Raw genomic sequence first — 21,631 nt, forward strand, 5'->3', positions numbered from 1 at the left:
ATGTTTACTCATCAGCATACAAAACTTCCATCAGTGTGCCCTGTCAAATAGTCCAGGTGGTTTTTCAGAATTTCAAAATAGAGGTTAGTGGGCAGATCAATCCCAGATGTGCTTGAGTCCTTTTTGCTTTTCTGGGTGTCCTTCCTGGCTTCCTATGTTTTTCGGGTTACCTTTAAGAGCCCACATGTGTGACTCTCATTGGAGGATGTCCTGAATACTGTCGGGGCCACATCCTCCAGCTCTCCAAAGCCAGAGAGCCTAGAGTGCCCACAAGTTTATACTTATTCCCTACCCTTCCTTTGTTCATAGCACTTAGTCTTCGGTGACTGGTGCAGGAATATGAAAGCCAACTCTGAGGTGTAGTTTATACTCAAGAGCCTGCCTTGAGATAAGGCTGAGAGTGGGATTGCCTGAAACGATACCCCTGCTTGGCTTCTTACCTTCCTGCTTCCTTCCCCTGCCTTTGTTGGTCTTACCTAAGCGTACTTACTAAATAAATCACTGGCATGTGACACCTCATCTCAGGGTCTGCTTCTGGGGAACCCATTATCGTCGCCATAAGGTAATGTTGTGGGAATTAACTGAGGTAAATGCATATGAAACACTTATCACAGTGTTTGGCCACAATATATACTCAAAAATGGTAAATATTACTCTGATGGTTCTCACATCAGGTTATTGGACTCTGGTAGATTGGTTCTAAGACTTGGAACATCAATCCATTCAGTTGGGCAAGAAACATTTGAATAAAACTGAAAGAGCACGTGAACGTGTATCTTTACATACCAAGACCTCACCACGTTGGCTATCTATGCAAGTGAAAGCAGAATGAGAGCAAGTGTAGCTAGCAGTACAGAAAAAATCTGCTGGGGAGTGAGTCCACTTATAGTTATTTTTGTTTTAAAGCTCGGTAAGCCCATTTCTCTAAGAGTTGGAAATGTCAGATGTTTGGCCATTTACTATGACAAGTTATTTTTAAAGAAATCTCTCCGATGTATAAAGTGAAAGGCTATGTGGGCTGTGGTGGCAATGAGGCCCAAGAATCCCAGTGTGGGTGGGGCTGGGAGCAAAATCACAGCGGCCTGAACACCTTCCATCCAATGAATTAAGTGGTGTTGCTCTGTGGTTTACCACCCAGAGCAGGACTAAGAGAAAGGGAAGTTTATATTCACGTTAATATGATTCTACAGAATTCAAGAGTCATGAAGAATCTGAAAGGCTTTGAGATAGTTTGAACAATCTATAGAATTTCTACTGGCAGTTTACTATTTTTTAGACTTCATATGTGAAATAACAGAATTAGAAGGCAACTTTCAATGGGTGTTGCACAAGCTTACGAGGGATTATTTTTTTAAGGCAGTCAGCCATCTTAATATTCAAGGGGCTCTTGAGAAGCCGTCTTGTCCTCACACCTTTCATGATGGTCAGATGACACAAAATACTAAGGCCAGATGTGACTGACTAACTCATTCCAATATCTAACAACTTCCACCATGAGGAAAGTCTCTTTAAGCCTCTCAGGTAGTAGGGCGTTAAGCTCAGTTTCTCTTTCTTGTGGCCAGAGGAGAGCCAGTCTCCAGGCTGGGCCAGAGTCTTTCAGATTCTTTATGACTCTTAAATTCTGTAGAATCATATCAGCTTTGTGCTAGGAGCAGGGAAGGATTTTCATGACTGAGTCCAATCACCAGTGGGTTCCCACACATGTCCATCATAAGATGCTTTGTGTACATCTGGAGCAGGACCTGGCATCTGATTTTAGATCTTGACCCCAGGGCAAGATTCACTGTAGTGCCAAGGAGTGGGAAATGACTGGTGGTTTTTATCACCAGTGGAATGGGAGAGTAAAATGTGGAGGCAGTGTAAGGAACATAGGAAGCTACAGGAAAAAAATGACTGGATGCATCTAAATGGCTTAAGTAAAAACACTCAGTTTAGATGTACTATCAGTACAGGGTGGAATTTTCAAATGCAGCCAAAGGGAACAACATTGCTTTTCCAGAAGTATTGCTTTTATAGGAGGTCACCAGTGTTGCCACACTAGTGCCTTTTCATGTAGCATGTTATCACCTGCCTAATTGCAAATTCAAGAGAACAAAGGATTCATCTGAAAAGCAGATAGATGAAACTTATTATGTAACACCATTTGTGCAATGATCACATCCATAAAACACTGTATAGAAGGATATCCACACTTTTAAAGACATCTATTGAAAATGTTATGGGGTTGGATATTATGGAAGAAGGAGAAAATAGAAAAAGAGAGGCCCTTGTAGTGACTAAAGATGACAGTGCTGAGCAGTGAGGAACATTGAGGAATCTGGTTAACTAGACTCTCTGTATCCAATTTTCAAGAAAAATAAGAAAAAATAATGACTGTGAGCAATAGAAAAGAAAGTACTCCAAATGAATCAGAGGTTCAGGCAAATTTGGACTTGGGGTGGCCTAGTCCTTATTCCATAGAGACAATGGAGGCCCAGTGAGAAGGAAAGTCACTCTTGGAAAGTGCCATACTCTCCTTTATTCTCCCACCACCTGCATTTTCTCTCCAGCCTATGTTTTCATTTTTGTTTTCTTTTGCTTTCTCATAGCTCTTGTTTTCTAATTCTTAATCACTGGCATGAAGCACTAAGCAGCAAGGTTGGCATTTGGTTTAAGAGAATGGCAGGAACAGACCACATTGTTCTATTTTGCAACATGTAGCATTGTCCTCTCTCTTGGATTTCTTGCCGTAGTAGTCAACGTGCTTGGTACACAGGTTCATTTACTGTGTGCCAGGCACTGTGCCAAGTGCTTTACCTAAATCATCCCATTTAATCTGCATCAAAACCTCAGTGAAACCCATTCCTAATTTTTAAATGACTAAATTTTGGAGAGGTTGTGTATCTTCTCACACAATAGTGAAACTTAACATTCCATGGGTATTGCCACTCCAGTTGAGACTATCATGAATCATCAAACCAAAGGGATGTCTCTTTTATCAGACTGGGAGAAAATAAGAAAAATGCACAAACTTCGGTTGGCATCCATGCAGAGAGAACTGAATCAAGTTCTTTCCTCATGGAATGCCTGTAAAATATAACCATTCTTGTCTTTGGGATTGAGAATGTACTCAGACTCATAATTTAAATACTCCTTCCATGGGACCACAATTGGGTATCACCCATTCCATCATAATTCCAGTGGAAATCCATGTCACTAAAATGTTGTTTCTAGAGAAATGGTGAGCAACAGGAGTGAGATGCTGGCAAGTCACTTCATGTCTCCTACTGTTGTTTCTGGCTAGCACTTTCATGTCTGTGAATGTGTGACTATATGATTGATTGACTGCTACCCAAGAGTTACCTGCTCCTAAATGATTTCCATATTTTGTAGACTACAGTCTGTAAATATCTAACTGATGAGGCATCTGCCCATGAACCCGGTGAAAAATCTTGCATCTAAATGGCTTAAGTAAAAACACCCAACTGAGAGGTACTGTCAGCACAGAGTGGAATTTTCAAATGTAGCTAAAGGGAAGAGCATTGGTTCTCCAGAAGCATTGCATTTACAGGAGGTCACCAGTGTTGCCACACTACTGCCTTTGCATGTTGCATATATCACCTGCCTAATTTGAAATTCAAGAGGACAAAGTCTTCACTTGAAAATAAATTAAGTCATGAGATACAGAGTAATCTTATAAATTAGCATTTTAAAAGGGAGTATATCTATGGCTCAGAATGTTTAATTCAACTTCCATGGCTTTGGTCTGTGGCCCTTCTTCCTTTTTTTTTTTTTTCAATTTCTTCTTCTTTTTTTTTTTTTTTTGCTTTATTATTCTGCTGCTTGATTACTTACAATACATGAATATACACACACAACACAAATATATTCTCCCTGGCTAACTTCTAACTTTATCTTTTATACCATGGTTAAGTTCTTCTAGAAGAAATGAATTATTGCTACTTGTCCACTAGAACCCAATTAGGGCATTCAATGAAATACCCTGTAAATATGTATATATGTGTGTGTATATGTGTATAAAACCCAATTCAAGTAAAAGTCTGGTTAATCTTCAGCTTGCAGACAAGGATTCATTTCAGAAATGTTGCACTCACAAAGTAGTTTCCACACTTTGCATTCACTTTGTTTTTTCCTCTGATTAGTAGAATTCATTATGCATAGCTAATGTCACAGTGATAGAAAACTGAATTTTGACAACTGATGTACCATCCAATGGGAGCAAGTGTGAAAAAAATCTTAGAAACATGAGATTCATGCTCTTGAATGTCCATCATGAAAGTTACCTCTAACCCAGTAGGATTTTTGGTTTCTATAATGCCAACATAGGGCTCTTGAAATCCTTCATGATTTGCCAGGCATTGCCCTAGGAGAAAGTTAGACCAAGACTTTCTATAGGTAACATCCCACAGGTATGCATTATGGAAAAGGTGCCATGGTGTGGACTGCCCACCTTGCAAAGGTACGGGAATGTGTTGGGAATCGTGTTGTCTTTTCTGCAGTTGTTTTTATAGTTGTCAACTCCTTTCCATATGGAGTTTCAGGAAACTTGTCACTCAGAAAAGTCCTCCTATGAGATCTCATTGGAGACAGTTCTTCCCTCTGAGCTTGGGTAGACATTAAACTACCTAGAAGTCCAGAAATTGTTTACACATTTTCCCAAAGGCTTTGTCAAATGTCCTTCTGAAGAAAAGACTGATTTCCATAAGCCCACCAATGCAACCTTCCACTTAGCTGCTGGCAGATTGCCTAACCCCAGATTATAATAAGCCCATTAGGGTAGAGACATCATTTCTGTTTTTTCCCCTCCCAAAGTTAAATCATGTCTAGTGACGTAATTATTAGCAAAGAGCAAAGAATTAAGAGCAAAGAACCAGACCCCTCATTTACATCATGGCATTGGAATCTCAGCTGGCAATACCAAAATCAAAGATGACAGTCATGGAAACAACCAAAGTATCCTTTGATAGATGATTGGATAAAGAAGTTGTGGTATATATACACAATGGAATACTATTTTGCCATAAGAAAAGATGAAATAGTGCCATTTGCGACAACATGGATGGATTTTGAGATTACTAGGCTAAGCGAAGTAAGACAGAAAAAGTCGAGAACCTTTAATTTCACTGATATGTGGGATATAAAATTGAAAGCAACAAAGGAACAAGATAAAGGAACAAAGAAACAAAAACTGACTGACATAGACAATAGTTTAGTGGTTACCAGAGGGTAAAGGGAGAGAGGGGTGGTAGATGAGGGTAAATGGTGATGGAAGAACTGACTCTGGATGGTGAACACACAATGTGACATACAGATGATGTATTACAGATTTGTACACCTGAAACCTATGTAACTTTACTAACCATTGTCACCCCAATAAACTTTAATTAAAACAACAACAAAGATGACAGTCATTCAAGCTGCCTTATTACTGGAGCACACAAGCACCCATGACTCAACACCTTTAAAGTTTTGATAGTTTTTTAAAAAGCTATTTACATTACACACATGATAATGAAGGTAGTCCCTTAAAAAAAAACTGAAAGCATTTTATAGCTAAACAATTTTATTGGCTTTTTGTGGAATAAAAAACAAACCACCATGGTTAAAGGCCATAATCAGCATCAACCAAATGAACCAGCCACTTGGTCACAGTAGCTGATAACAAACACTAGTGGATATTATTGCTTATAACCCAGGTTCATTTATATATCCATTACTTTTTGGCAAGATTACAATCAAATGGGAGCTTTGGTTGTGTAAATTCAACTCTGACTACACTCTGAAAAGTCAACTTCTACCATTTTATGATGGGATATATGCCGATTCTTCCTGAATCTTGACATTTATCTTCTCAATCTTTCTCCTTTCTCCTTCCATTAATGATTTACAACCCTATTGACAAAAGAATTAAAGTACATGCATTTATAACCATCCGTCCCTACTCTACTACTTCCCTCCCTTGTCATGAGAGGGTGATGCATTTCTGGGCCTCTGCAAACTCTTGTATCTCGTGTGTTTCCACTATTAGTAATAAATGCCTATCCATAATCTGGATAGATTTTCAAATGTATATGACTATCAACATTGGAGCTGGGACTCAACTATCTCTTTTCCAACTTCTGAAAGCTAGAAGAAAAAAAAATCCACAACTTTTAGCATTAGTAAATTGACGTCCCAACAGAACAGAACGGAGCCCCCACCATACAAGATCCCATGGTAGGTGTGGAGCTGCGGCCTTCAAATGCTCTATATGAATGCTGTAACGTTTCAATTTACAGAGAACAGTGATTGACTGCCTCTTGAAAGCTCCTCTGCTCAATACTTTCTATTTTAACACTGAAAACTCAGAATGACAAAGGGTCAGAATGAATTCACAATAGCACCATTTCCTAGACTCTTGGAATGAGATTCCTGTCTGTGGTGGAGAATGCAGGGACCCCAGACGACCCAGCCTCCAGCTTCATGCCTTCACAGGCCCCGCCAGATTTCAGCAGCAGTGGGTGGTCTGCCTTAGCCTAGTTCTGCAGCAATATGAATTTTCCCTGGGAAGAGTTAAAAACGTGTTTTATAAAGTGAAGTTGGCCACAGGTGAGAGACCTGAGGAAGCTTATTTCTGGTGGTGAGATGTAACAAGCCTACAGACGGTGGGATAGAGTTCAGGGACCCTTGCCCTTACCCAACTCGATTCAAGTCAGTGGAGAATCTGCATGCAGAAGCATGGCAAGATCAAGGAATAGGAGAGACAGAAACCCTAGCACAGCGATCCAAACACCAATGCTCTTACGTTGTCTTTTGTATTCAGGTCCACCAGTGAGTTTGCCCTGAATAATGCTGGGATTTAATAAGCCCTTCTAATGATTATAAAGATTATCCTCTTGAATCTAGACATTTGAAACAACAGAAGATTTGATATCACTATATTTTACATGGCACATATAACCATATAATTACTAGCACTTCCACGGCAAATATTGGAAATACACATTCTTGGAGTTGACTTGGTAATTATTATGCCAGTGTTATTCGGCAGAACAAAGATTAAACACTCCCTAACTTGCACTTTGGGGAATTTCATTCCAACCTTCTACTTCACAACAAAAGGATATCACTCTAATTATGTAATAATGCTCTGCGTTCACGTGGGCACAGAGAATCACAGGGTGTCTTCATGGTTAATTTGTGGCCTGTAAAATAAAGTAATACATAGTAGTTTCATTTCAACAAAATACAAGACACTGTATAAAAATATTTTTCAGTTTGGAATTTGAAACATGAAAGCTGGATTTTCTTTTTTTCCTTTGTATAAAAAGAAATGAAATAATGACTAAGGTTTATTAAGCCTTTTAACAAAAAAATATACATATAAGGAATGCAGTGAGCGTCAATTTCCCTTTTTGTCCAGGCTCAAGGATGGTGAGCTTGTGCTTTGATCCCAACAAAGATAAATGCACAGAAGTGGAGGAAGATCAGTGCCTGCAACCTGAACTACATTTTATCTCTAATAATAAGACTAATTTTACAGTAGTGCTTTTAAAAGCGGTGTGTCGGATTACTGATCTTTTTTTTCTCTTCCTGTTCAAGCAACCGCTGGACTTGAATTCCAGAAGCACCACTTTCGTCTCGAGTAATGTTTATTTAGTGCAATATCTTCCTTCTCTCGTTCCCTTTTGACGCGCTGGTAGTGGTCTTCTTCTTTCAGGTACCACACAGGGGGCCAGCGGTGGCGCTCAAAGTATTCCTGGTTGTCTAGTGAAGGAAAGGGGTGGATGATCACACCTGTTGTTCACTGATTGTTTCTACATGCTAGGTTCTGTGTTTAATGTTCACATATATGATTATTGTATATATCCTCTCAATGACCTGATGCGCAGGGAATATGATTAGGACCATTGGCAGATTGTGACAATGGAGTTTTGAGAGGTAGAGTCACTTGCCCGAAAGTCATATAGCTGGGGACAGAGAACCTGAACCCAGGGCCACCTGATTTGGAGTGTAAGCGTGCTCCTAAGCCTGCCTCCCCAGAAAAGGCTGAGCCATAACCTCAGCATATTCTGTAGCAGGGCCTCCTGAACACCACCCCACCCAAACCCCCAAGCGTGAGGTTCTCCAAAGAGAATTCCCAATCTACAATCCCCGTGTCATGTCACGTGAGGACGTGGCCAGCAGCCAGTCACCAGGACTTCTCCATGACCTTCTTATTGCCCATGTTCCTTCTCAAGGGCAAGGAGGGCAAACACTTCAGTTAGGTGATAAGAACTGGATGAATGGGGAGCCCCGCAGTCTCACCTGCAGATTTTGATTTGATTTCCTTGCGGAACTTGGAACAAACACTGTTGTAGTTGGTGCAGATGTGGTGCAAACACCAGGCGGCCAACTGGTGGGCGTTGTGAAACTGCAGAGAAGTGACCAAAAGTGGGTCAGACTCTATTATCTAAATTGGGGAAGCCACATAGGGGTGAGAAAATTAAGGGCCCATATACTAACTCAGTAAACATCTTGTTTTGACTTTGGCTATGGTTCTTATTCCAGCCAAGTATAGCATTTGGCACACCACTCCTTTATCCCCTGTGATAGGTGCACCAAAAATAATCATAGTAACAGATCAGGAGTTCAAAGTATGCCTTGCCCTCCCACCTTCCCCCACCAGCTGGCCCTCTAGTGATAAGTGACTGTGGCCTCTGGAAGGCACCAGCCCACAGCAGCGATGTCATCTCTGTTTAAGGAAGCCTGGGCAACGCAATACTCCGTGTCACATGTCAGAGCTCAGCTTGCTGGGGCCAAAGATCTGAAAGGGGAGACTGTGGAATGTGTGCCTGTCCTATACCTGTCCTTTGGTTACATAAGCAGAGCAGGCAGTGTGGGCAGGGTGGGAGGGGTCTAAACACCCACCCCTCCTTTCTGAGCAGGTGCTCAGGGAGCTGGCCCTGATTCAGCTGTGACTGAAAAAGACCCAGTGCTCAAATATTGACAACCCCCATTCCTTCCCCAAATTTGGCAGATCTCCTCACATCCCTCAGTCTTTTTGTCTGCATCCTTTCTCAGACATCCATTCTTTTGTTACTGCTCTTGAAGCTCCTTGGATCAGGCGCAACCCTAAAACTTACAGCCTGGCTTCCTCTGGGGCCCACATTGTCCTGAGTGAAGGCCAACGTCCTCAGAAACTAACCCAAGAAACTCTCTAAAAATCACAACTCCCATGTCACAGACAATTTTAGCTGGTGCTTCAAACTTATTTTGATATTAGATTTCTTTCTGAAATTAGAATTAGGGTAGTGGTGTACTGGAGTTGGCTTATACCTACCTGGTCAGGAAAGTCAATTGTGCGTGTGTATTCATTCCCTACTCTGAGTTCAGGGACTTCACATTGTTAAAATAGGTCAGGTGGGAAATTTATACCACGGGAATTAGAGAATGCACAGGGACCCACTTGTCCCCAAGCTGATTACTAAATACCAGCACACCACTGGGTTACGGTCTAACGAATAAGCTAAGATATGGGAGATTCCATCCTAACCCTTTCTCCCAAGGCCTGTCAGAGCTTAGTAGTAATCATATTATTTCCTTGCTGGGTTTACGTGTGGGCAGGGCAGGGAGGGGACAGCACGGGAACACAAAACAAACAGCCACAACTGCAAATGATTACCTGAAGAGGCCTGGCCCTATGTGAAATTCTGGGTCATTTCATCTTCTGTAGGAAGAATACTTACTGGACAAAGCCCAAGTCACCAACTATCCCCCAGGCCTGTTTTAAAAGACCCCAAATTCCAAGTGTGGACAATCAATTTTGATGGGAGCTTACTGATCCTACTGCAATTGATGTCTCTTCTCAGTTTTTACTATAACTCCTATCAGGTTGTTTTTCATATTGGATTCTACTAATTGGTGCCTGTGTCTGTATCTCTCACTTGCCTTTAATTGCCACAAGGGCAGAGAATCCACCACTTGAATCTCATGTCCTCTTGTCTAGGGCAGTACTTGGTACTCGGAGAGAAAATCTAACCAACACTTGAAAGTTAAGTCAGACTGAACGGATTTCTGTAAAGTCATATTTCCCCTTTTTCTTTCTTGAATCTGAGCCATTGCCAATGGCCACAGTTGGAATGGCCTGAGTAACACCTGCTATGTCCCTCCCTCATTTCCCCGAGACTACCTCGTCTCCCTTGATTGAGAAATATCGATTTAAATTGGCTGACTTAAGACTTAGTAAACCACTGCCCTAACTGAGAGAGGGAACAAAGAAAGCCAAACCCAATAGGCCAAATAAAAGACTGAAGAATTTGTCCTTAGTTCTTTCAGAGTGTAAACACATTGCCAATAAGTCTGTGCCACGGACTAGATAATCCCACATATGAGTATGTGCCTTGCATTATGGGAGGGCTTCCACTCTTAAATGCTGTTTCTTGAACATTCTCTCCCACTTGATTCTCGCAATAATTTATAAGGCTGATTGGGCATGAATCACCATCCCCATTTCTTACGAATGAGGAAATTGAGGCAGAGTTTAGCTTTGTGCCTTGAGTAAGGTATTCAGTTACAAAGCTGAAGCTGCATCTTGGACACTCTCTACAAGAATAATGCAAGTGGTATATTGGGATTATAGAATCACAATATCAATATTAACAAATACTGATTTTTGAAAACCCGAGGAGAGCGGCAGTGGGGCCTAACAGGACTTCATGGAATTCTAGAAACTGTCTGATCTTGGCCAACACATGTCTAAGAATTTAAAAAGGGAGAGACAAAACCTTCCGCTAGGGTGCCCCACGTTGTTCTCCCACCTCTGAAGCTGGTGCCTCAGGGGACAATGGGGCTGGTGTGGGGGTGAGGTCCTTGTTGTTTTTTCAAACGGACCGCGGCAGGGTGTATAGTGCATGAAACGTAAAACTCTCAGATCTTCTCAGTGTTCACAGGGGGCCTCTGTGACTCAATGGTGACATCTTTATTTAGACAGATGCAACAGTGGAATGTTTTATCAGCATTAAATGAACTGGTTGAACACACTTAAAAGGTAAAAAGCAAACTGTTACAAACCTGGGCCAACTCCAAATAAGAGAGCACTTCTCCATCAATGCCGACGCCACTCATGGCGGCCTTGGTCAGCTCCTGAACGGCGTGCTGCTCTGCGGAAGGGAGGGAGTAGGAGAAAGTCAAATTGTCCTCTCCAAGCCAGACATCTTGCCCTAAGGGTCTGGTCACCCCAGAGGGGAGAAAGTATGGGACACAGCTCTGGCAGCCACCCAAATCGAATCTAAGGCCTGTTCTGAAGTGTAATAGCCTTTCAGTACAGAGAGTTTTGGTCTCCAGCCATTGCACCAACAGCTCTGGGGACACTTGTTATCACTTCTGCAATAGCCAGAGTCCCCCAGATCTTCACTGTCCCTTATGGTACCTACTGGCCATATGAGACTATTTACTTAAGTGAATTTACACTTGAATAAAAATTCAGGTCCTTAGCCACACTAGCAACATTTAAGGGCCCAATAACCCCATTTGGACAAGGCAGACACAGAATGTTTCCATCACTGCAGAATGGTCTGTTGGACAGTACAGCTCTAGACAGTCCAGCACCTTCCTAGAATCCTCTAGACTCTCTAGTATCTTCCTGTTTGACAGTTGCCCCACTCACTTCACTCCAAATCTCAACACTCTCCGACAGTGGAGAGACTGAGTGACAGGAACGAATCCATATGAGAAATTAATAGTGTGAATGCATACGTCTGTCTCAACAGCTGCAGACGGGAGACATATTGTTCAACCTCTTAGATTCCAACATCTGGGGAGACCGTCAGCCAGAAGGAGCACAAATCCAGTTGAGAAAGCCGTTTTTGCCTGGGAGCTGTGTCCAAGGCTTCTAAGCTGAATTTAAATTGTGGTTCTGAGCCTCGGTTGTCTTTCTCCTATTTGGGCTGTCACCTGCCTCTGGGGTTGACACGCATGAGTAGTCTAATCCCTGCATTTCTAGCTCCGTGAGTTGCTGTATTCTTTTTTCATCTCTATCATTGTACCTGTTCTTCTAATCCAATATACTGTCCAAATCATTCTTATTTCTGCTCTAGCTCTACACATTTGTTAGGCAATATGCCTCTCGCTGGTCAATAAGGTATCCAGATTTGAATGGTTTCTTTGGTAAACCCTTCCTCAGCTGGATTGACAAACAAGTGCTGTTTGAAACTCAATTTCCCAGAAAAGTTATTGGGCTTTTTAATTTTAGGTAACTGCACTATTTCTTGATATTCATTCGACACTTTGGCTTGCAAAGCATTTTCACCCCAGAAACTGATTTGTAAACACTATGTTCTGAACACTCTATACTTACACTACATTGTACAAAGCAAACACTATAAATGATTAAAGCAATCCTCTTAGGAAGCCATATATTAAATAATTATAACAGTTATCACAGCATTTAATAACACCAACATACAGAGAAATCTGTAGTTCACACAAGGTTTTTTTGGGTCAGTTTCTTCCATGGAGAAATCAGTCCCATGTTTTCATCACCGTACTTAATGTTTAAGCCAAAATGACACTCCTTCAAAATGACACACCTTGTTCAACAACTTTGGCTCCAAATTACTTTTGACTATTTCAAAAAAGATCAAATTTATCCTCAAAGGACAAATACTTCTAAAAACTGTGAGTAGTCAAATGGTTTGGAACTGACACTTCTGGAAATAAGAAATGCCCATTGTAGCCTCCGAGACGTAATATTTAAAAGGCAATGTGTACTCATTTGGATCTATGACTTCAGGTGTATTAGATAAAAACAGTTTTAAAAAAAATCAGATGGCAATGCTTCAACTATCTCTTGCTATCTAGTCGGGGAAGGTGGAAGGCGAGGGGAGAACTTTGATTTCCTGTTGGTTGAGTCAAGTAGAAACCTGGAGAAATAAATCTTTTTTCTAAAGACATTGACAGAGAGTCAAGCACAGATATGACTGGTTCGTCTGTTCATGCATTCATTTTAATTCATTTAATGATTCAGTGAATATTTACTGAGAACCTGATATGCTCGTGTACTTTTCTGTGTGCAGACGATAGGCCAGTGAACAAAACAGGCACTCTCTCTGCTTTCGCCATTAACAGGAGTCAACGCAACATAGTGATAAACACATAGATTGCTGATTGACACTGCTGGTAAATGAGGCTGGAGGTTTAAATTAAAAAAAAAAAGTATTTGAATGCATATATTCTATTTAGACCTGCTTCAGCTTACCAACTGAACAAGTCTAGAAATGATGATAAGATTTTGTGAAGTTAAGCCAAGTGTCCCTTTTTTTTTACTTTCTCCCAAAATGATCTTGACAATGTCAGAACATTTTCTAAAATAACTTTAAGAAAACCACTTACATAATGCTGACTACGTGCCAGACACTGTTCTAGGAATATATATATATATATATATATATATATATATATATATATATATATATATATATATATATATAAACTCTTAACTCTTTAGTCCTTATAACAGCTCTGTGATAGAATACTATTATCCCCATTTTAAAGAGAGTGAAAGTGAAGACACAGATGAGACACAGAGTGGTTAAGTCAAGTGTGAGGTCATCCAGTTGGTAAATGGTGAAGTCAAAATTGGAACCCAAGCAATCTGACCGTGTAATCTGTGTTCTTAACCACTGCCTCCTATTGACTCTTTCTTAAAGACTATGTCTGAGCACACATAATGGGGATCACATGGACATGGTAGTTTTATTTCAAATTCCGTGGTCCACACATAAGGCCGAGTGCGTACAGCCTGGGCCTGCAGGGCCGGATCCACGTATTACCCATCTTTATATTGTATCACCTAACAGCGCTTACCACAAAGAAGGTGCTTAGGAAATATTTGTTGAATTGAATTGGGCTGTTGGATACATTTGATCCGTTCATATCATCCTGCACAAGACAGTTCTATATTGAGTGATAAAAAATTGATTTTTATTCCCTGGAACTCTTATTTTTGTTTAAATGGGATTTTGATCAATTGACAGTCAGACACTGCATGGCCCTGAGTCATCAGCCTTACCTGCAAGTGCGACCAAGTGTGGCAGGCAAAATCTGTTTGCCAAAGCAATTAATTCCAGTGGGTCCAGGTCCAAGTTAGGTGACAACTGCTTGGTATAGAGATAATCCAATACCGCCTGCATTGACATCTTGTTTATGTTCGGGAGATACACCTGAAATGTTATTTGAAAAGCTAAGTTCTGATGAAGAAAGCAGTGGGCATATTTTCAGGCTATCCTGCTTATAAATATTCCAACTGTGTGATTCAATATTGGTGAGTCTGGAACACCTGCTTTGAGACTGTGTATAGAAGCCATTCACTATTTATGGCTTTAAACATAACAGTTTGATTTGTAGATGACAAAAGAGTGGGGCTGCCTGACAAAGCCTGATTTGGAATTTTTAAATGGCTATTTGGACTTATAAATCAGACAAATGGGCTGTAAATGTATGATGACATTATAGTCCCTCCTTGCCAAGTACCTTATAATACTCTATTGTGGTGAAAGAAATCTCCTAGCAACATGACAGGTGTTAGGGAGAGCTGCAAAGCACACTGTTGCTGACACATGATAGAGCCCAGCTCTCTAAGATGTCAAAACAGAGGATGCATAGCCACCCTAGTTGCCACAGTGACTGGCTTGATTCCACCATCCTGTCAATATATGCTAATACGATATACACACTTCATCATTTTTCCTATGGCACAACAACACAGGTTCAGAAATACTGGATCACTATCAGGCATCAGTAGATTGAGAGAATGCAGAGAAGTCCCTTGCCTGGGATTTCTGGGGGAGTAGTTGGTTGGCTATGGTGCATTCTCCCCTCATCTTCCTCCTGAGTACCTGTAGTGGTTGCTGGAATTTGCTAGAGAGCCAGGGAGTTCTGGATGGCTGGGCATGGATCCATGGGGATGTATACTGTACAGCAGCTACTCTTCATTGTAGGTCTCTAACTACTCCCTGAAATGGGCCCTGATGTAGTATAGAATGATGCCGCTGGTGTTTGCTATTGAAACGATGATGATTATAAAAACTAACATTAATTGAAAGCCTCCTATGTACGTACAAGATACTGTGCTAAGCTTTCCATACACATTATCTAGTAATTTGATCCTAGGGGGAAGTGATTAATTTTGCCACTTTACCGATAAGGAAATTGAGGTTCAGGGAGGTTAAGTTCCATATCCAAGGTCACACAGCTAGTCAGTGGTGACTGGGATTTGAATCCAGGGAGAATAATTCCAAAGTCTATGTTCAGAATTTCTGTGCAGTACTGTTAGGTTGGTGCAAAAGTTATTGCAGTTTTTGCAATTATTTTTAACATTTTAAACCATATTTACTTTTACGCCAATCTAATAGCAACCTTTCGTGGCAAAGAAGCAAAGATTTGGCTTACAGTACAATAAAGCACCATATTTCATTAATAGCTTTTAAGAATTAGATTTCTAAGTTCAAAAGGATGAGAGGTTGTAAACGTCTTAATTCTGGTATTTGATAAACCTCTACACACCATATAAAGATATACATCTATAATTATATATGATTGCATTTATATTATATAGCTAATCTCTCGATATTTATATAAATCTATATATTTGTATCTATTATCTATCTATCTATCTATCATCTATCTATGTATCACCTATCTATCTATCTATCTATCTATCTATCTATCTATCTATCTATCTATCTATCTATCCATCCATCCATAATACAGGGCTCATGGCCAATGCATTCTAGTGGTGTGGGTCCAGAATTGCTTAAGCTATAACAAATTTCTACACTATTCCCCTGCACAGCCACCAGCTACCTCAGATGGGCATATGCTTTCAGACAGAGCCTTCCCTTAATATATCAAAGGAAATGCCTAGAAAAATTCCTAGACGTATTAAGAAAATTACTCCCCCTTCAAATATAGTCAATGAAAACAATGATGATTCCAGAAAGAAGGTGCATGAATTGTTACCATCAATGATTTGGCAAGTGTGGCCATTTCAAGTTTTTAGCACAAACTCTGCAATACGTAGCTAGAACTTAGCAAGTAGAAACTATTACTAACATTATTTTAAAATAAAGAAGCCATTGTACTGTAATTAGTTGCTATTCCTGTGAATCTAACACTGATTGTATTTGTGCATATGCTTACTTACATCTATGTTTATATACACATCCATTTATTTATAGATACCCACATAAACTTATTTCTATGTGTACGAGCACATGGCAAAACTTCATTTCGCCGGAATGATGTTTGGATTGCTACAGTTTTCTAGATAATCGAAGGTTAATTAAGTTGTGAAAGTTTAAAATTTGAACAATTTTGATAATGAAAGCACCATGTACATTTTATAAAGTGCTATAAAGTGTCAATGAAGATAAATATAAAAGTCCCAGAGCTTCCTGTGAACACCTGTTCTCGCAGAGATGGAGATGTCTGCTGTTTCTGAAAATAAGGGCTTCAAGGACAGGGCAAGAGGCTGGGGCAGGCCCAGGAAGGCGACGAAAATGCTGTGTGACATTTGAAAAATCATTCACTCTCTATGACTCAGTTTCCTCATCTGTTACATGGGAGGGATTCGGAATAGATGACATTTAAAGCTTTTTCTTCTTGACTGAGATCATGGATTTTGATGATATTCAGATTAATTAGCATGTTTTGATAAGAGTGTGTTCTAAGTCATGGCAAAATGGACATTCTAAATTAAAAAAAAAAGTTGTTTCTAGCAGTAGGAGATGACATATTCCAGCAAGCAGCCCTACCCCAATACTCTCAATGTCTGGAGGGTTCTGACATTTGTAATCATTCGTGACCTGCTGCTTCCTTCTTGCTAATGATGCCAATATTTTTTTGAAGCGATGGCTCTTTTTGGCAAATAATGTTGGGACTTGTAGAAGTAACGAGCAAATGAGAATAAACTAAAAACACTTTCAGAACATACATTATTTTTTTCCCATGGTTTTTTTTTTTTTTAAATCTGTTTCTGTGATTTCAGCATTCATAATTAACTGTATAACTATGGAGAGACAATTTTATAGAAGTTTTAAAAACATGATAAATAAAGCTACATAAGAAATGGAATTAAGAATTTGCATCCTACCTGCTGGATGTAGCTTAGGAAAAAAAAAAAAAAGAGTAATAAAGGAGAATATAATGCTACCTAAACAACGTCCCATATTCCAATTTAGTTGGTTTAAAATTTTAATTGCCAAGATCAGCTCAGACTATTAGGCTTATAATTAGAGATGGTCTACCAGAGAATGAGAAAGGATTCTAGACCCAGAGCACAGCTTACTACAACCCCGGCATGCATTTTTAATGAACCACTTGCTGAGCACCTCTGGGGAGAGAATTATGCTTACTGCTATATAAAAAGTAATGAGAAAAATACAAGTGAAATAGTGTCTTCTTAAATATGAAATGATGACTAATGTTAAAGTAACATCAGTGGGCATATTTTATTCTTTTCTGGATACACAGGTGAATTCGATTAATGTGAAAATAAATAGGCTGAATTTTGTGGGGGAATCAGATATTCACAAGAGAAAATAGAGTTAAAAGGTGGCTTAGAAAGGACAAAGCCCAAGTGCAAATATGAGCCTGGAGCATTTACTGAGTGGTTGAGTGTTCTTTCCTACCCCCATAACCTCTCCTACCAAGCTTTGCAAGTTTGGGAAGGGAACTGGGGGCTTTGACTTAGGCCTTCCAGGGCACAAAGATCCTTAACTCTTCATTGGAAAGAATTTAACAAGAGTCCTCTAGGATAATAGTCACTCACACTTCATGAGCATTTCTGTGTTCTAGGCACCAAATTTGATGCCTTACACATGTACTTTCATGACTTACGTGCCCTTTGAAGAAGGTTCTCTCATCCCCATTTTATAGATGAGGACACAGGTTTAGAGAGGGTCGGTCGCTTGCCCAAGGTCAAGCTGAAATTAGAGTTCAAAACTACAGAACTATTATAGTCTATACTGGAAATAAAGAGAAGGAGCAGGAGAGGGCAGGAATGTAAACTGCTCATGGCATTCTTCATATATTGCCTAGAGAAGTTTTGGCACAGACTTTCGGTTGCTTGGTTCCATGGTCTTTGTCTATTGAGCTGGGTTGAATCTATACTTACCTATTATGAACCTTATCTACAGCTCTAAGTGGTGAGTGACCTCGTTCGTCTTTTATGGGGGAGTGCTCCACAGGTGGACACCTCCAGGAGAGGCTGTGAAACATATACCTGTGCATTCACAATCGCTGCCAAGGTTTTGTTTCGGTCATGTCTCCTGCACATTTTAATCTGGAGACAATTACAGTCCATTCTGGGAAGGGATAAAGGGGATTAGCATTTGCGAGGTCAGCTCTGACAGCGTCCCTTTGGGCCTGGGTTCCTGACCTTGATCAACTCCTCTCTGCTGGGTTAATCGCAGGGCCTCTGCAGTACCCTCAGCACACCTTTCAGTGAGCTGGAAAAAGAAGGGCAGCAAGCCTCTGCGCTCTTTCTCTCGAGATTATTGGAGTCAGTGAAATGCCATTTGCATGAAGTTTTATTAATTGGTGGCTTCCTCACATTTTTTTGGAAGTAAGAGGCAAAGAATATCATTAATACTGCCGACATCAAAATAAAGCCGACAGCTACCATTTATGTAATGTTTATGAGGTGCTTTGCAAGTTCTGACTCTTACACCTCACAACCACACCGTGGGCAGTTATCGTGTTTTTCAGAAGGGGAAATGGGAATTCAGAAAGGTGGTCCCTTGCCCAAGCCACACAGATTGTATGTAGGAGAGCTGAGGGTTGAGCCCCAGCTGGACAGCCTTCACAAGCTGTAGTAGTCTCAGTGACAACTCTTCAAGACACCTTTGATGACAGGAAAGACTACATTTGGTTAGAAGTGAGGACCTCCTGATTTATAAAGGCTGGTAGACACCAGAAGGGGTCATCAGGATATTTCCAACATCTTTTCCCCAAACAGTAGAAAGCCTTTTGCTGGGGGTTGGTTTAGGAGCAGCTGCAGTTTGTTCTGGAAGTAGGAGGGTGGCCAGAGTGATCTCCACAGCCTTAGCCATCCCTGGCTTGTGATTCTAGGATTCCATTTCCCTCTTTGGGGATGCAAATGCAGACTGCTGGGTCACAATGGGAGTGCTCAGATTTCTGGTGTGAGCGCCCCTTTCAAAAAGTTAGCCATTGTTTTCTGTATTTCTCTTAAAAATTTGGAAAGGTGCTGAGATGAGCAAAATAAGCCTCCTAGGACAATAAACTTGATGGGGTGTCCCCATGGTTTTTTTTTTTTCCCAAAGATGGTCAAAAAATACTTGCAAAACTCAACAAAAATGCTGGTTCACCTCTACACTAAAGTTAGAAGTGCTTGAATGGAATTTTTCTTTTCTAACAGTTTATAAAAAGATGAAGATATAGGCTTTCCAAGATACAGCTTGCTCTGCACTGAGTATCCCTCCTTTGGAGACAAGGAACACAGAGGCTTCCGGTAGACCTAAGAACTTTGAGAGGTGTGTTCAGAGGAGTAACCATTTGTTCCGTTACTGTATCCCCAACCTTTAACAAACCCTCAGCGAAGGCAAATTAGGGCAGAGTCTCAGGGAGTGTTGTAGTGCAAGGGGACCTCAAGGGCAACCTAGTGCATCTCTCATCTTGCAGATGAAAAAATTGAGGCACAAGGAGATGGCTTCTTAAGGTCCCGCATCTGGTTAGAACCAGAGCTGAGCCTAGGATGTACGTGACTGAAGAAACATTTTGCTCTCTTCAACTCCTGGAAGATAGCCTCTGCCTCTCTTGTGTGTGCTTTTGATAGTATGTTGCCCGGTGACATTTTTTAAAAGGTATAGCTGGTCATGTTTTCAGAGAAGAGGAGAGCTGTGGGGATGAAAGGATACTCTACACGTAAAGCACTTAGGTTCTTACACATAACCAGTGAATAATAAATAAAGGCTATTCATAATTGCAGCATTAGAAGAGGGTGACCTGACACTCAAGCTATTTCATGGAAGTAGTTAAAGAATTGAAGTCATCTGGCTAATAAAACGCTTTATGCAAATACACAGACACATTTATTAAGATACCCTTTAGGCTTTTCAGAAGGCACATACCTCACTGTTGGCGCTTTCCACAAACGACCCCCCAAACATGGCAGCCATCCACTTGCAGCTACAGATCAGCAGCGGTTTGTGGGCACTGATGGCACCATCATCCAACTTAAATGTCACATCTGCCCAAGGATTAAGGAAAGACCACCATGAGCAGCCTCGCCGAGAGTTCTGCCCGTATTCATCAATCTACGTCTCTTGTACTTTCTCTTCCATATCTTTACTTACTGATTTTGTGTCAACTCCCATCCTGGCACACCCAATTCCCTCCATTTTCTCCAAGGATTAAGCATTTAAAATTACACATCGGATCACAACATAAATTCTCTGAACCATAAGGTTCAGAGAAATATTTTCTTCTTCCCTGTTATGAACAATTTCAAACATACAGAACAATAGAAAGAATACTACAATGATAACTCATTTATCACATTGTTAATATTTTGTCATGTTTGCTTTAGCCATATATTTATATATGTGTAGACATTTTTTAACAGATAACATTGCACTTCATTCTTAACTACTTTATTAAGAGTTTTCTAAAAGTAAGAACATTCTCCTTGGTAACTATACCATAATTACTCCTAAGAAAATTAACAATAATTCCCTAATATCATCCACTATCTAGTTTATATTAAAAAATTCCAATTATCCCTAAACTGTATTTTATAGCTTTTTTTTTTTTTTTTCTTAAACAGAATCCAATTGCGGCTCTCACACTGTATTTGGTTATTATGCTTCTGTAGTAAGGACAGGGAGATTTCATCAACTTAAGGTCCACTGTGTAATTTGCTTCAGGTTTGTATCGTTTTTTTTCCATTAACTTTTAAGACTGCTTCTATACCATGATGGTCAATGTTTGGAGTAAGTATTACTCATAAGCTTTAACATTTATGAACAGACTCAGTAACTACTTACTAAAGGTGTATTACCCTGCTAGGCATTAGGAAAGATAAAGACAAAAATAAAAGTATCCATATAAACAGAAGTCAGGAAGTCAAATTTTTATAATCACACATACGCACACACACCCACAAACACACTCGCACACGCTCAGAGCACAACTTCAGAACAAAAATAGTACAAGCGTGTAAGACAGTACAAGCATGGGTCTGTAACCTGTCTTGGATGCAGGCCAGCAGTGTCCAATGTAATTGCTGAAGCAATTACATAAAGATACTGTGGGCAGCTTATGGCATAGTTATCAAAGACAAAGACGGAACAAGGAAAATATAGAAAGGAGTGTGAGAACAAAAAAGGAGAGGGGATGGAAAGAGATAAGGCACCCCTGAAGGGAATGCAGAGGGTCACCAAAATTGCCTTAAGGATTTCGGTGGCCTCCGGACCTGAGGTCACAGATTTTTGTCATGGGTAATTGCTGAAGAGCCAGTGGACAACAGACTTGGTCAGGGCAGGGATCCCCAAGGGACACTCTAAGCATTAAGCTGACTGGCTCAGGCTTGGGGGTAAGCTGACCTATCCTTGGCAGCACTGTGATACTATGGTACTTGAGAGGGAAGCCTGGG

General features: G+C 40.4%; 1 protein-coding gene across 7 annotated transcripts in view; it reads right to left on the minus strand.

The window, feature by feature from the left end:
* Positions 1-5,545: 5,545 nt before the first annotated feature.
* Positions 5,546-21,631, minus strand: part of RHOBTB1 (Rho related BTB domain containing 1) — a 114,033-nt gene continuing 97,947 nt past the window's right edge. For 3 of the 7 annotated variants that reach the window (XM_033130677.1, XM_033130680.1, XM_033130681.1), the window contains 5 exons: positions 20,109-20,227; positions 14,030-14,180; positions 11,032-11,120; positions 8,287-8,392; positions 5,546-7,746 (listed from right to left, as the gene is read on the minus strand). In XM_033130677.1, the coding sequence (XP_032986568.1) occupies positions 7,577-7,746; positions 8,287-8,392; positions 11,032-11,120; positions 14,030-14,180; positions 20,109-20,227 (635 nt within the window). In that variant the 3' untranslated portion in view covers positions 5,546-7,576. The remainder of the gene's footprint in view (positions 7,747-8,286; positions 8,393-11,031; positions 11,121-14,029; positions 14,181-20,108; positions 20,228-21,631) is intronic. The other 4 variants (XM_033130679.1, XM_033130676.1, XM_033130682.1 and 1 more) reach the window with 2 other exon arrangements.

The sequence above is a fragment of the Rhinolophus ferrumequinum genome, chromosome 16 (assembly GCF_004115265.2).
Source record: "Rhinolophus ferrumequinum isolate MPI-CBG mRhiFer1 chromosome 16, mRhiFer1_v1.p, whole genome shotgun sequence".
In the NCBI taxonomy this organism is placed as follows: domain Eukaryota; kingdom Metazoa; phylum Chordata; class Mammalia; order Chiroptera; family Rhinolophidae; genus Rhinolophus; species Rhinolophus ferrumequinum.